Source organism: Macaca thibetana, chromosome 2 (genome assembly GCF_024542745.1).
Source record: "Macaca thibetana thibetana isolate TM-01 chromosome 2, ASM2454274v1, whole genome shotgun sequence".
NCBI classification, from domain to species: domain Eukaryota; kingdom Metazoa; phylum Chordata; class Mammalia; order Primates; family Cercopithecidae; genus Macaca; species Macaca thibetana.
This window is the reverse complement of record NC_065579.1, coordinates 20732377-20748441: the sequence shown is the minus strand read 5'-3', so window position 1 is coordinate 20748441 and position 16065 is coordinate 20732377. Positions and strand designations below refer to the sequence as shown.

Below are 16065 nucleotides of genomic sequence, written 5' to 3'. Positions count from 1 at the left end.
AAGACAAAAAAAGAGAGTTAAAATGCGCTATACATGGCTTGCTTTTACATTGAATTCTGGTCCATAAGAGATATTCTTTTACTCTTAAGATTGTTTAAATACACGATGACATAATTTTAAATGGATTAAAAAGGGTTTTCATGGCCAAGTGGAAGATACAAAAGATGATTATTGTCAGCTTTAGATATATTAGACCCTATCACCTATGCTTGCTTGTTGGTAGAACACTTAAAAGTCATACTATTATTTAAGGGATAAAAAAGATGAGCAGGCACCGTGTCCCATACTCCACTAGTCCTCACTGTAATCCTCACAAGCTTTGGGTAATAGTAGCAGCTTACAGCAACTGCTGGAGGCTATAGTACTTCATAAGCCACTCCAATCCTTTGCACCCGGGTTTTCCAGACTCACTGGAAAAGAACTCATCAGAGTTCTCAACCCTACTGATGCATTCCTCTGCTTTACACAGAAGAAAATAAGGAAAGGCAAAACCTCCAAGTGTGCCAGCATTAGGACACTGACAGAGGTAAACAACTGTAAAAACACTGTCTTCCCACAAGCCCCACAACCTGCCTGTAACCTAAGAATGAGAGTGGAAAGGCGGAATATGTAGACCTGGGTCTGAGCCATTCTCAATGGATTAGAAGACACCAACTACCCTTAGTATAAGACTGGAACAGTCATAAAAGCCTTTCACAAGTTGTACAAATAAAGAGCCGTGAAATCAGCAAACCAATCCAAAAACACTTGTTTATACCAGCAAACCAAGTATATTCAGGAGGAAAAAAAAGTAGGAAAAATCTAAAATAAAGGTTCAAACCCAAGATTTAGAATTTCAAAAAGGTAAAATTAAAAATTATAGATCATAATTTATGCCTCTTTAATTAATTATACGAGAGGCCTTGAAAAGAAACAAAGCAGGGAGGAGAAATAATTCAGAGGTAGGTATAGTGAGTGTTTAAAGATCCCCAAATGTTAATCGTAATGTTCTGGAAAGCTGTTACAGTAGAAGTGTTAGCAAAAAATTGGATGCCACAACTTATCTCACCATTCCTTTCAAGCAAGTGAGGGTCAGAATGTTTCTTGCCTATATCTGCAAAAGATCGGACAAGGGGAATCCGACTGGTGAATCTTTTCTCATTCTGATGATGATGTCTCTTCAGAAGAGCTTCTCTGACATTCTCTCGTATAGACTCGTCTAATTGGCCAGAAGCTATCATGTTGTCTAATACCATATCTATTCAATGAAAAAAAATAAATTACTAAACACTCAGATGACCATAAAATACAGGAATAAACTGTGAGTGAAATCTTATGACAAAAATTAGAATCTTAAGTAACTCTAGAAAGGTTTATTATCACTATTAAATAATCAATGCATAAATGAATATTATCCACCCAATAAAAAGGAATTATAAAGACTCCCTTATTTTAATACTATTAATTATAAAGAGGCTACTATTATATACTAATTAGCCTTCCTATAGCTGTAAGTGCTTTCCTGTATGAATACAATAAATTCTATTAAGCTGAATATTCAATAATACTACCTTCCTAAGATGTAAAGGTATTTTATTGCCAAACCACGTATTCTCCCCCAAAACTGTTCCAGCAGATGAGTATCAGGACCCACTCAGTCATTAACTGTTCACTGAGTGTCTGCTATGTGTTAGGAATACAGCAGTTTAACAATATCAAAACAGAGCCAAGTTTCTGCTCTCTTCGAGAGGTAGAGAAACCAACATACAAATAGGTAAAACGTCATGAGGTCGTAAGTTCTAGGAAGAGGAGTAAAATCAGGCTGTGAAGGGGATGTGGGGAATGGGGAAAATGATGGCAATGCCATTTTATACATTACTGAAGTGATTAAACTTTTTAATTTATAAAATATATATTAATATTTTTAAACAGTGGCACTAACTTGGAAGAAGTGGGTCAAATATTCAAAACTATATGGTAACTCTAAAAAAAACCCTGGAAGGACCAGCGTAATAGGTAAACTGTTAACATTAACACAATAACTACAGTTTACCAAATAAATGAACACTAGATTATACAACATATACTAAAAGTACTACATGGTATTATGTGATAATTGCAAACCAAAGTCTGAAACCCATATGTATTATACAAATTCAATATTCCCAACCTTAACTTAATTTTTCAGTTACTCATGTAAGACAAGAAAGTAAGGACTGACAATTTAAATATTTGCAGCACACAGTCAAATCTAACAGTTGGCTAAAATTGAAGTATTTCTAGCCTGAGAAATTGTATTAAGCTTATAGTTCTCTTGAAGACTAAATACCACAGATTTTTGTTTTTCCATGGGAGAAATCTACAATGGTAGTCACACCATCAAATTCATTACCACCAAACTTAATTTTGGTTTTCATTAATTTTAGTTAGTGGACAAAAAGCTGTATTATAGCTGCCTTTTTCTACTTTCTACCTCCACATTATCCTTCAAATCTCCCCCTTTGATTTTCATTGCTCAACCTACCAGAGCTCTTTCCTTGCTTAGACTGTTCCTAGAGAATAACTGGCCTACTTGCTTCTAAACTCTTCCTAATCCAAAGCCACCCTACATTCTGTTGCCAGAATGATCTTCCTAAATGTATCTCAAATCATACTGTTCCTCAACTTAAAAACCATCAAGACCACCAAAATGCCTACCAAATAAAATCCTATTTCTTGGCTAGGCACCGTGGCTCACACCTGTAAACCCAAAATTCTGGCAAGCCAAAATGGGCAGGTCGTTTCAGTTCAGGAGTTCAAGACCAGCCTGGGCTACATGGCGAAAACCCATCTCTACAAAAAATACAAAAATTAGCCAGGCGTGGTGGTGTACACCTGTGATCCCAGCTACTCAGTAGGCTGAGGTGGGAGGATCACTTCAGCCCAGGAGACAGAGGCTGCAGTAAGCCGAGATCATGCCACTGAACTCCAGCCTGGATGACAGTGAGAGATCCTGTGATCCCCCTCCCCCAGAACAAATAAACAACAACAACAAAAAATTCCAATAATTCAAGGCTAGTCACAATCCAGTCTCTAACTGGGTTTCCCAACATACCTCCTACCACTACTGAAGAAATCTGTATATTCACACAGAACTGACTTTCCTGAGATTCCTGTCTATACTACTCTAGACTTCTTTACTCTTCCTTAAAATACTTTTTCTCTTGTATCACCTACTCCTCGTTCCCATGTGTTCACATTTTATGAGTAACTTGTACAGTTAATGTTCTCTGTGGCTATTCCCCACATCCCCATTCCAAAAAACAAGGAAACAAAAAACTCTTTACTGAATTTCCAGAGAACAGACTCTGTATTTGCTTGTGCCACTATTCACTCTCTTACTGATACTACACTTACGTCTGTTTAATTTAATCTCATCTGCAAATTTATCAAAAACAAAAAATCTATCTTATTTCCTTATACTGTACTCCACAGAATAGAAGCTCAGCATATAGTTATTAAATGATGCCTAAAATTCCCCTACATCTTACATATTTTTTAAAAGTCAGTTTACTATAACCTGCTATTTCATCTAGAGTGCTTGCTCTCATATCCAGCATGACTGTTCCATTGAGGATGCAACTCCTTAGTTCAAAAAGACTGTGCAAAGAGAGAGTTGCCACATAAGGTTTACTCCATCGGTCACCGCCATCTTCAACATCCTCTTCAAATTTCAGCCATCTGAATGCATAATATATAAAAATATTTTATAAGTAATGAAGATTCCATTTGTTAATGTGATAAAGAAAAATTTGTTCTTAAAAAAAAAAAAAAAAAAAGAAAGAAACAAAGAAAACGACGACCAAACAGACTATGGTTACAAACACATTTTCACAAATTATGCTAATGGTCTACAATATCTATAGTCCCAAACCTCCTTTGTAGTTCCTCTTTCTATTCTAGCTATCATAATACTAAGTCTACAAAAACAAACTATGGAATTTCATATAGTTTCTACTTCTATTCCTCATCTAAACTTGCAATACACAAAATTGTAGACATTAAAATCTACAATGACATAATTTCTTTATTAAAGTATAAAGGATTATTTAAGTAAACAAATTTGAGAATAAAGGGAAAAATTAAAGATAGAATTTCTACCAATTAATAAGGAAATTCTCTGCTCACTGGTTTAAAGCACCAGATATCTCATACTTTCAACTTAATATTCCCATTACAAAAAGAAATCAAGGAAAGCCAATTTAAAAATGAGATTTAGGCCGGGAACGGTGGCTAACGCCTGTAATCCTAGCACTATGGGGGACCTAGACGGGAGTATAACCTGAGGTCATGACTTTGAGACCACCCCCATCAGCTCGGTGAAACCCCATCTCTACTAAAAATATAAAAATTAGTCAGGCGTGGTGGCGAGCTCCTGCAATCTCAGATACTTGAGAAGGAGGCTGAGGCAGGAAAATCACTTGAACCTGGGAGGCAGAAGTTGCAATGAGCCGAGATCACACCATTGCATTCCAGTCTGGGCAACAAGAGCAAAATTCCGTCTCAAAAAAAAATAAAAAGGGGAGAGAGAGAGACTTAGCAGTATTACCTAGCAGTTTCTTTCCATTCATATTCTTCTCCATCTCTGTAACACAGTTCATCCATTTCCGTGAAGAGATCATGGGGAATATGTTCTTCATCATCATCTTCAGTACCAAGGATAAACTGAACTCTCTGGGATGGTGTATCTTTAATAAGAATTTAATAAGAATTCACATATACTCAAATTTTTCCTCAAGTCATTCAAAGATAAATTTAGTCATTCAAAGATAAATTCAGTTTTGAAAATGAAACACTTTTGTTACCTGTATAAACAAATATATTTCATCAAAACTCTCTTAATTATTGGACTATCACAATTCTGAAAGGAAACAAGAACCAACAATCCAGGAAAAAAAAAAAAAAGTCATAGAAAGATAACTCCATAGAAAAAAAAGAAAACTATGTTAAAAATAAACAAGTCAAACTAACTTAATAACTGATCTAAACAAACAAAAATAAAAGTAACATTCCAAAACATGAACATAATGTTCAAAGGCAGCCCTTTTTCCTCACCAAAACTACATGGAAAAGCTAGAACAGAATATTTAAAATACAAGCTAAGGCCAGGGACTGTGACTTATGCCTGTAATCCCAGCACTTTGAGGCAGAGGCAGGTGTATCATCTGAGGTCAGGAGCTCGAGACCAGCCTGGCCAACATGGTGAAACCCCGTCTCTACTAAAAATATAAAAATTAGTCAGGCATGGTGGTGGATGCTTGTAATCCCAACTTCTCGGGAGGCTGAGGCAGGAGAATCGCTTGAACCTGGGAAGTGGAGATTGCAGTGAGCGGAGATCATGCCACTGCACTCCAGCCTAGGCAACAGAGACTCTGTCTCAATAAAATAAAATAAAAATAAATTAAATTAAAATAAATAAAATAAAATAAAATAAAATGCAAGCTATGTTAAAGAGTAAAAAATAGAAAATCTCCAAGTTTCAAAAAATGATGAGAAAACTCAAAACTTCAAGTATACAGAAACTATATTTTCCTACTATCATGGAGAAACAAAACTGTAAGCTTGGGGTTTGGGGGGTAGAACAAGTCACTACAAGGAACAGATAACCCACTCATGGCATCCAATATTAAACTACTCGTGTAGTATAGGAGCCCGAAACAGAGGAATTAGCATAAATACTAGTCCAGGACAGTTGAAAGCCCTAGGGCCCCATATAAACAAATAAACCACCACAAATAGTTACCCTGAATATGAGAGATGAGTTCTCACTCAAAATTTACACCTAAATGAATAATCCTCCAAGTACTTGTGGATGCAACAAGGATATTTGAACAGGATAAAGAGTAGATTCGATAATTGTCTTTGTAAAAGTCAGATCTGAGAAAATTTCAGAGAATGTAGAAACAACAGATAAGAAGGAAGAAAACATAAAAGATTAAGAAGGATGTAGAAGGTCAAGAACTCCAGGACAAGAAAAATATAAAGAATAGGAAGAGAAGCATATAAAAAACATCTGAAAATTTTCCAGTATGTTTATGTCATGAGCCTTCATATTGAAGAAATAACCTAAGACCTATACAGGATTAAAGAAACATATTGTGATTGAACTTCCTACTGTATTAAACTTTCCAGCATTTAGGTCTTGCACAAATCTTTGTCAGAATGACCCCTAAATGAAATCTCATTACTCAATGCAACTATATAGAAATATAATTGATTTTATGTCCTGTGACCTGTTAAACTCACTTAGTTCTCTTAAGTATTGTAGATTGCTTAGGATTTGCTACCTACATGATCCTGTATCTGCGAATAAAGACCATTTTACTTTTTCATTCCAATCTGTATGCCCTGTATTCTTTCTTGTCTTCTTACACTGGCTAGGTCCTCTAGTAGAGTGTTGTATAAAAGTCATCACAGAGGACATCCTTTCCTTTTCCCAAATCACAGAAAATATTCAGTCTTTCATTGTGAAATGTGATATTGACTACATGGTGGCTTTCTTGGTTTTTGGTTTTTGTAGATGCCTTTATCAGGTTAAGGAAGTTTCCTGCTATTCTTAGTTTGCAGAGAGTTTTATCACGGATAGGTATTGAATTTTGTTAAAGGTTTGCTTTGAACTTATTTAGATGGTTGTACTGCTTTTCGAGACACTTTGTATTATTAATAAGATTACTTAGTTACATTGACAGTTTTAAACCAACCTTAGGTTCCAGCTTGGCCATCAAGCTAGTAACAAATTTAATCCACAAACCTGGTGGATTAAATAATACAAATTTATTCTCTTACAGTTTTGGATACCAGAAGTCCAAAATGAGGGCTAAAATCACGGTGTTGGCAGGGCTGGTTCCTTCTGGAGGCTCTAAGAAAATCAAATTCCCTTACCTTTTCCAGCTTCTGAAGGCAGCTTACATTCCTGGGGTCAGGCTCCCTTCCTGACATCACTGCAGCCACTTGCTTCTTTCTGTCACATCTATATCCAGTCTGATCTTCTGATTCCTCTTACTAAGGATCCCTGTGACTGTATCAGGCCAACCTGCATAATTCAGGATAATATTCCCACTCCAAAATTCTTAACCTGGCCAGGCATGGTGACTCATAGTTGCAATCCCAGCACTTTGGGAGGCCGAGGCAGGTGGATCACCTCAGGTCAGGAGTTCCAGACCACCCTGGCCAACATGGTGAAACCCCATCTCTACAAAAAATTCAAAAATTAGCCGGGCATGGTGGTACACACCTGTAATCCCAGCTACTCAGGAGGCTGAGGCAGAAGTATCACTTGAACCCAGGAGGCAGAGGCTGCAATGAGCCATGATCATGCCACTGTACTCCAGCCTAGGTGATACAGCAAGACTCCATCTCAAAAACAAAAATAAAAACAAATAAAAAAAAAAAATAGGCCAGATATGGTGGCTCACACCTGTAATCCCAGCCACTTTGGGAGGCCAAGGTGGGTGAATCACCTAAAATTGGGAATTTGAGATCAGCCTGGCCAACATGGTGAAACCCTGTCTCTACTAAAAATACAAAAATTAGCCAGCCATAATGGCGCAGGCCTGTAATCCTAGCTACTTGGGAGGCTGAGGCAGGAGAACCGATTGAACCCGAGAGGCAGAGGTTGCAGTGAGCCAAGATCACATCATCGCACTCCAGCCTGGGTAACAAGAGCGAGACTCCGTCTCAAAAAAATTTATAACAAAACAAATTAACCTAATCACATCTGCAAAGTCCTCTTTGCCATATAAGGTAACATTCACAGGTTCAAGGGTTTAGGAGATGAGTATCTTGCAGTCCATTACTCTGCCTACCACTCCCATGATATATTATCCTTTTTAAACATTGCTGGATGCAATGTTGTAATTTTGTTAGGGATTTTCTAATCCATATGCACAAAAATATTTTGTCCATAGCTGTATTTTTCCTGTAATATCCCTGATTAGTTTTGCTATCAGGGTAATGCTGGATTCATTAACAAAATCGAGAAGTGTTCCCTCCTCTTACGTTTTCTAGCAAAGTCTTTATTATTTCTTTCTTAAGTTTGTTTTATTTCATCCTTGATGCCATCTGAGAGTAAATTTTCATTGTCAGAAAGTTTTAGACCACAAATTTAATGTCTTTAATCCATTTCTTCCTTTTTTTATTTACTTATTTTTTTTAAGAGATGGTATCTGTTGCCCAGGCTGGAGTGCAGTCACACAAGCATAGCTCACTGTGGCCTCAAAACTCCCGGGCTAAAGGGATCAATAAACCTCAGCCTCCCCAGCAGCTGGGGAGATGCACATCACCACACTCAGGTAATTTTTTATTTTTTGTTGTGACAGGGTTTTGCTTTGCTGCCTAGGCTGGTCTTGAACTCCTGGCTTCAAGCAATCCTCCTGCCTCAGTCTCCCAGTGTTGAAATTACAGGCATGCGTCAACATGTCTGGCTTCTTTAATGCATTTCTGCTTGGTAGTTTATATTTTAGAGGAACTTGCCCATTTCATCTAAATTATCAATTTAGTTGCCACAAAGCCATCCATAATATTTCTTATTAGTTTGCTTTTTTTTTTTTTTTTTTTGAGAGGGAGTCTCACTCTGTCACCCAGGCTGGAGTGCAGTTACACCATCTCGGCTTACTGCAATCTCTGCCTCCCAAGTTCAAGCGATTCTCCTGCCTCAGCCTCCCGAGTAGCTGGGATTACAGGCATGTGCCACCATACTTGGGTAATTATTTTTAGTAGAGACGAGGTTTCACCACGTTGGCCAGGCTGTTCTCGAACTCCTGATCTCAGGTGATCCACCTGCCTCGGCCTCCCAAAGTTCTGGGATTACAAGCATGAGCCACCACTCCCAGCATTGATTGTAGTTTTGAAGAATGGACTAAAATGTCATGTCCCTAATATTTTCACCCTTAATGAATTGTATCAGTTATCTTTTATATTAAATATTATATTGAATAGATCTTGTATCTCTTTAGAGAAACATGATCTTTATTGAAACACAGACTAACCTATGTATCCCTCTATACTTTATATTCATATAAACAACTCCCAAATGGGTTTTATCCTTCCGAAAACATGAAAACGTGACGTCAAAAACTACAGCTCGCTTTTTTTTTTTTTTTTTTTGAGACGGCGGCTCACTCCCAGGATGGAGTGCAGAGGCGCAAGTTTAGCCCACTAGCTTCTGCCTCTTGGGTTCAAGTGATTTTCGTGCCTCAGCTGGGATAACAGGCACGCCTGGCTAATTTTCGTGTTTTTGGTAGAGACCAGGGTTTCACTGTGTTGCCCAGGCTGGTCTCAAACCCCTGAGCTCAAACAATCCGCCCGCCTTGGCCTCCCAAAGTGCTGGTGTTGCAGACAAAACTGGGTTCTTGTCACATGGCAGGGAAAGATCAGGCACGCAGACACTTTGAAAGGAGTCCTGCTAACAGGCTGTCCACCTCACCAACTGAATTCCTGATTACTATCCAGGAACAGGAGGGGCCAGGCTGTTCCCTTCTGCAAATGGCGCGAACTTTTCACTGCTGCACCCCATCTTTCCAGTGCTCGTAGACTGTCTTGGGAGCCGTTTTTACTTGGTTGTCTCACTAGGATTATAGGCATTAGCCACCGCTCTGGGCATTTTTTCTTTCTTTCTTTCTTTTTTTGAGGTGGAGTTTCCCTCTGTCACCCAGGCTGGAGTACAGTGGTAAGATCTCAGGTCACTGCAACCTGCGCCTCCCAGGTTCAAGCAATTCTCCTGTCTCAGCCTTCCAGTAGCTGGGACTACAGGTGCGCGCCAACACTCCCGGTTGATTTTTTATTTTTAGTAGAGACGAGGTTTCACCATGTTGGCCAGGCTGGTCTCGAACTCCTGACCTCAAGTGATCCACCCGCTTCGGCCTCTCAAAGTGGTGGAATAACTGCGACCGGCCCTCTAATTAGTTTTCTAATTTCTGTGGGATGTATACTGAAATTTTCTAATACTGGTCATTTGTGGGGGCTTTTTGTCCTCTGATCAATCTGGCTTTACAGTTATCAATTTTAATAATCTTTTTTCAACGTACCAGATTTAGCTCTGATTGAGGTCTTGCTATTGTTTTTTTCTGATTTTTACTTTATTCATTCTCCTTCAATTTTGTTTCCCATCTTCTCCTTACAATTTGCCCTATATTTTTTCCTTAGTTTCTTAGGCTAGAAGTTTAAGTCCCTGATTTCAACTTTTCTTCTGTTCTAATATGAGGATTAAATGCTACAAATTTTTCTCTAAAGTACTGCTTTAGTTACATCTAACAAATCTGAATGTTAGACAGTCCTCACTCTGCACAGTACCATGTATAAATCGTGTACATATCAGAACTGTCCTTACTTGGTAAAAATCTATCTCAGTTACCTGCCTACACTATTTTCATTTTCAATGAGTTCGAAATATTTTCTAATTTCTGTTGTGATTATTTCTTTAACCCATGATTATTGAGAAGTATTTTCTTCAATTTCCAAATACCTAGGAATTATTCTTGATGACATTTCTAGTTTAATTCTATTGTAATCAGAGAACATACTTTCACTTCTTTTAAATTATACTGAGACTTGTTTTATGGACTAGAATATGATCTTGGTAAATATTCCATTTGCACTTATAGAGGATGTATTCTGCTGTCCTTGGGTGAAGTGTTTTATAAATGTCAGTATCAGTCTGGTTGGGCAGTGTTATTCAGGTCTTCCATATCCTTATTAATATTCTGTTTGTTTATTCTGTTAGAGAGGAGAGCTAAAATCTCCAACTCTAATTGTGGATTGATCTATTTCCAATTTTATCACGTATTCTGCACCTGTTGTTATATGCATACACATTCAGGCTTATTACATTCTGATTCTGGCTATCTGATTCTCATGAGCCATTATATGTTTTCTTTATGTTTCTTCTTGGGTTTTGTTCAGTTCCTTGGATCTATGAGTTCAATGTTTTCATTAAGTTTGAAAATTCTTCAACTATAATTTTTTCAAGTACCTTTTCTGATACCTTCCTTTCTGGGATTCCAGTCATACATGTTAGACTACATGATATTGTCCCACAAATTATTTATGCTCCCTTCATTCTTTTTCAGTCAGTTCATTCTCTGTGTTTCATTTTGGATAGCTGCCATCACTGTCTTCAAAACCACTGATTACTTTTTTTTCCTGCTGTAGCAAATCTTCAGTTAATCCTATCCAGCGTGTTTTCCATTTCAGATGTTGTATTTTTTCCTCTCTAGAATTTCCATTTGGGGCTTCCTCCTATTTTCAATAGCTCTCTTTAACACAATCATATTCTTCTCTATCCTTTTGAGCATATTTATTCTAGTTGCTTTAACATTCTTATTTTCTAATTCAATCAACTCTGCCATTTCTAGATCTGTCTTAATTTATTTTTCTCCTGGTTTTGGTTCATACTTTCCTGCTTCTTTATATCCCTGATAATTTTTGGATTCCAGATATTGGGAATTTAACATGGTCAGGTGACAGATTTTATCTTCTTTCTTTTAGTAGTGTAATACTTTGCCCTGGCATACAGTTAACTTAATTCTTTCAAGACCTGCCTTTAAGAATTTTTAAAGCAGATTCACTGCAGTCTTTAGTGTAAAACTAATCTAGACTCACTACTAAGGCCAGAGCCTCCTGAGAACTCTATCCAATACCCTGTATATGTCGAAGTCTTTCCACTGTGGCTGAAGGGAACACAAACTATTCACAGTCTTGTGTGAAAGTACAGAAACTGCTTAGCCTACTGCTATTTTCTGGTAGGTTTTTCCCAGGCCACAGGTAAGTTTCCTCTCACACATGGCTAGACCAGTGATCAGCCGAACACTCAAAAGGATCCTTCTTCAGATCTTTGGAACTCTTGAGTATTCTCTGCTCTCTTGAACTCAATACCTCAAATTCTAGCCTCTTTTACCTCCCCAAATTCCAATCTATGCTCCTCAACTCTAGGTTCTGTTTGAGTTCCCCTCCCTGTGCTGTGGCCTGGAAACTGTCTCTGGGTAATAAGCTCAGGTCATCATAGGTATTATCTCACTTGCTTCTTCCCTCTCAGAAATCAAAGTCCTGTGCTGCTTTTTGTACAATGTCTTAAAACTACTGTTTCATATATTTTATCTGGTTTTCCAACTACTTTAAATGGGATGGCAGTTACAAACTTTCAGTTATTAGAAAAATGAATTCTGGGGATCTAATAATGTACAACATGATGACTATAGTTAATAATATCGTAATGGCGGAGCACAGTGGCTCACGCCTGTAATCCCAGCACTTTGGGAGGCTGAGGCAGATCACTTGAGGTCAGGAGTTCGAGACCAGCCTGACCAACATGGTAAAATCCTGTCTCTACTAAAAATACAAAAAAAAAAAAAAAAAAAAAAAAAATTAGCCGTGCGTAGTGGAGGGCACCTGTAATCCCAGCTACTTGGGAGGTTGAGGCAGGAGAATCGCCTGAACCTGGGAGGCGGAGGTTGCAGTGAGCTAAGATCACACCACCGCACTCCAGCCTGGGCGAAAGAGAAAGGCTCAGTCTCAAAAAAAATAAAAAAAGAAAAGAAAAAAATGTATTGTACCCTTGAAATCTGCTAAGAGAGTAGACTTTAGTTGTGTGTGTTCTCACTATACACAGTAAAAGGCAACTATATGAGGTTAAGGATGTGTTAATTAACTTGATTTGATAATCATTTAACAATGTATATGTGTGCATATATATATAAATCATACTGTACACCTTAAATGTATACAAATTTTATTTGTTAATTATATCTCAATAAAGCTAAAGGAAAATGCAATGGAAAACAGTCCCCAAATAGGAATAATTATTAAAATAAAATGGGGAGAAAATTTAATCCCTGTTATTCCATCCTGTTTAGAAGCAAAGTCCTGTGTAATCCCTTTAGAGAGCCGAAACGAAAAGACTTCATTTTTAGCACTTTCTCAGATACAAATTGGTAGTTAAAAACTTCAGGGACATAAATCTTTTCTAGGAATAGTTATTCCTTTGAAAAGTCAAATATCTTCTTCATTATAATCTATTTTTGAAGCCCCTATACTTACACTTTTAATCCCATATCCTAGTTTAAAACATCAAACCACATACTTAGGTGAACATATCTTAAGAGTTAAGTAACAACATTTCTGTCCGGAAAAATACTGTGTGCCTTTTTAACTCAGTATGAATAAGAGAAGCATACTGATCCATTCACCCACAGAAGAATCCAGGATATCCTAAACTGAATGGCTGCAATGTACAGCACAGTTTTTTACAGTTTAAGTATATTTTACTTCTAAATTACTTAGTATCATCAAAAAAAGTTCACTAGTGACCCTTTCTAAATTCAGTGTTTGTTTTTCCTTTGCTAGCTACATGACGACTTAGTATTATATTTACTAGATTTACTAGGTCATCAGTATCTCTTAGTAGAGTTTCTTGGTATTTTTTTGAAACGGAGTCTCGCTGTGTCACCCAGGCTAGAGTGCAGTGGCATGATCTCTGCTCACTGCAACCTCTGCCTCCTGGGTTCAAGCAATTCTCTGCCTCAGCCTCCCAAATATCTGGGATTACAGGTGCCCACCACCATGCCCAGCTAACTTTTTTTTTTTTTTTTGTATTTTTAGTAGAGACGAGGTTTCACCATGTTGGCCAGGCAGGTCTTGAACTCCTGACCTCGTGATCCACCCGCCTCAGCCTCCCAAAGTACTGGGATTACAAGCGTGAGCCACTGCGCCCGGCCTAGTACAGTTTAATAGATTCCTGTCAGTCTTGCTGGGCTGAAGTTTCCTGATCTATAAAATGAATTTAACATCTGTATTTTTAAAATGCTAAGATGGTTATATATTAAAAATACTAAGACGGTTAAATATAAGACCATTTGTCTAGGGCTTAATAGAATGTTTAGACACATAATTTGCACTTTAGATTTTACTATGCCATCAGTATTTTCTTTCCTATGTTCATGCAGTAACTATATTATACATAATATTTTTTTCTTTGCCTTTTCACAAAAACTTTCTTTTAGCGTAGCACGCGAGTGCCTATAGGATGTGGCTCACATAGCTTTCTTCACTAGAAAGCACTCACTAGGACCCAGGATGTACAGATGGCCTTATACTAATAATGCCCTGTATGCCAACTAAGTATAATGTCTAAGAATCCTCCTCAGGTTTTACAGCCTTTTTTTTTTTGGCTCTCTCCTTTCCTACTCTCAGGGCCACTTAAAACATGGCTATCTATGCTTATCATCAGATAACAGTCTTGTCCCTGTTTTTCTTTCTGATTTCTATTGGTACCACTAACTTCTCTGCTTTCAAGTAACAAACAAAAAAACCCTGTCCTTTTATATAACTACTATTATCAAATAAGAGTACTCTTTTTTGCACAGAAAACCAAGTAATCCAGCCTAGTGGATAAAATCTTCTGGCCAAAACTGTGGTGTAAGAAGGAAAAAAACAGCCAGGCATGGTGGCTCACACCTGTAATTCCAGCACTTTGGGAAGCTGAGGCAGGTGGATCACTTGAGGTCAGGAGTTCAAGACCAGTCTGGCCAACACGGTGAAACCCCATCTCTACTAAAAATATAAAAATTAGCCAGGCATGGTAGTGTGTGCCTGTAATCCCAGCTAATTGGGAGGCTGAGGCACAAGAATTGTTTAAACCCTGGAGGTAGACGTTGCAGTGAGCCGAGATCATTACCACTGCACTCCAACCCAGGCTGGGTGACAGAGCAAGACTCCATCTCAAAAAAAAAGAAGAAGGAAAAAAACTTTAATCACTTCCATGACAGCCTCAGCATTCCCAATGTATATCCATTGCATATGTAAGTAATTAAATATATAGTAGAGGAAAGAAAATGAAACACTACTAAATTTGAGCCTAAGTGACTAGGCATAACTTTTACAATTCCAAGGATGGGATACAATGAAGAAAACAAAGTCCTTTATTTTTTCACTTATACCAAAGAGATTTTGACCTATAAAGATTTTTCTTATATAAAAAAAAATTCTTACTTCAATTGGTATTCCCCAATGTATACAATGTGACTACATTACTGCAGACACACAATTTTTAAGAGAAAATATTCAATTAAAAGAAAATACTTTCCAGGAAAATAGGAACTTTAAACTGTTAAAGAAGAACTGTTTTCTCTTACCATAAGAAGGAGATTCCCGTCCATCTTCTTTATCGGATTCTTTATCTTTTCTTCTCCGGTGGTGATGTTTGTGTCCGCGATGCCTATGACGCCGACGACTCTCTTTACTAAATGGGACGTGAACACCAATATATACAGCTCTATGACCTATTAAAAGGTTCAGAAACATTACTAGCTTTCCAAAAGAGAAAAAAAGTGATATATACAAAAGTACTCCAAAATCTACTCTGATAAAGAATATAAGTTCACGTAATTAACAATGGTAGTCTCCAGTTATTTCTCTTATTTTACAAAGCACTACACAGAATATTATGCCCAGGGCTAATATCACTGACAGATGATTACACTAAATCTACAAATCACTTATGTAAGTATTTGCACATCTAAAAAGATATCTTTTGTTTGTTTGTTTGTTTTTGTATTTTTACTAGAGACAGGGTTTCACCATGTTGGTCAGGCTGGTCTTGAACTCCTGATCTCATGATCCGCCCACCTCAGCCTCCCAAAGTGCTGGGATTACAGGCGTGAGCCACTGCGCCCGGCTTAAAAAGATATCTTAAGAAGGAAGAGCTTAGCTCACCTGAAATCATACTATGTAGACATATATGTGTGTGTGTGTGTGTGTGTGTGTGTGTGTGTGTGTGTGTGTATATATATATATATATTTTTTTTTGAGACGGAGTCTCACTCTGTCGCCCAGGCTGGAGTACAGTGGCCGGATCTTGGCTCACTGCAAGCTCTGCCTCCCAGGTTTACACCATTCTCCTGCCTCAGCCTCCCGAGTAGCTGGGACTACAGGCGCCCACCACCTCGCCCGGCTAGTTTTTTGTATTTTTTTAGTAGAGACGGGGTTTCACCGGGTTAGCCAGGATGGTCTCGATCTCCTGACCTCGTGATCTGCCTGTCTCGGCCTCCCAAAGTG

At 37.9% G+C, this 16065-nt stretch overlaps 1 protein-coding gene across 7 annotated transcripts in view; it reads right to left on the bottom strand.

Annotated features, from left to right (window-relative positions):
• The window catches only part of SLC4A7 (solute carrier family 4 member 7), a 107243-nt gene that overhangs the window by 59013 nt on the left and 32165 nt on the right, over positions 1-16065 (bottom strand). For 6 of the 7 annotated variants that reach the window (XM_050779450.1, XM_050779453.1, XM_050779449.1 and 3 more), the window contains exons 3-6: positions 15144-15290; positions 4568-4706; positions 3539-3699; positions 1049-1237 (exon numbers count right to left, since the gene is read on the bottom strand). In XM_050779450.1, the coding sequence (XP_050635407.1) occupies positions 1049-1237; positions 3539-3699; positions 4568-4706; positions 15144-15290 (636 nt within the window). The remainder of the gene's footprint in view (positions 1-1048; positions 1238-3538; positions 3700-4567; positions 4707-15143; positions 15291-16065) is intronic. The other variant, XM_050779456.1, reaches the window with a different exon arrangement.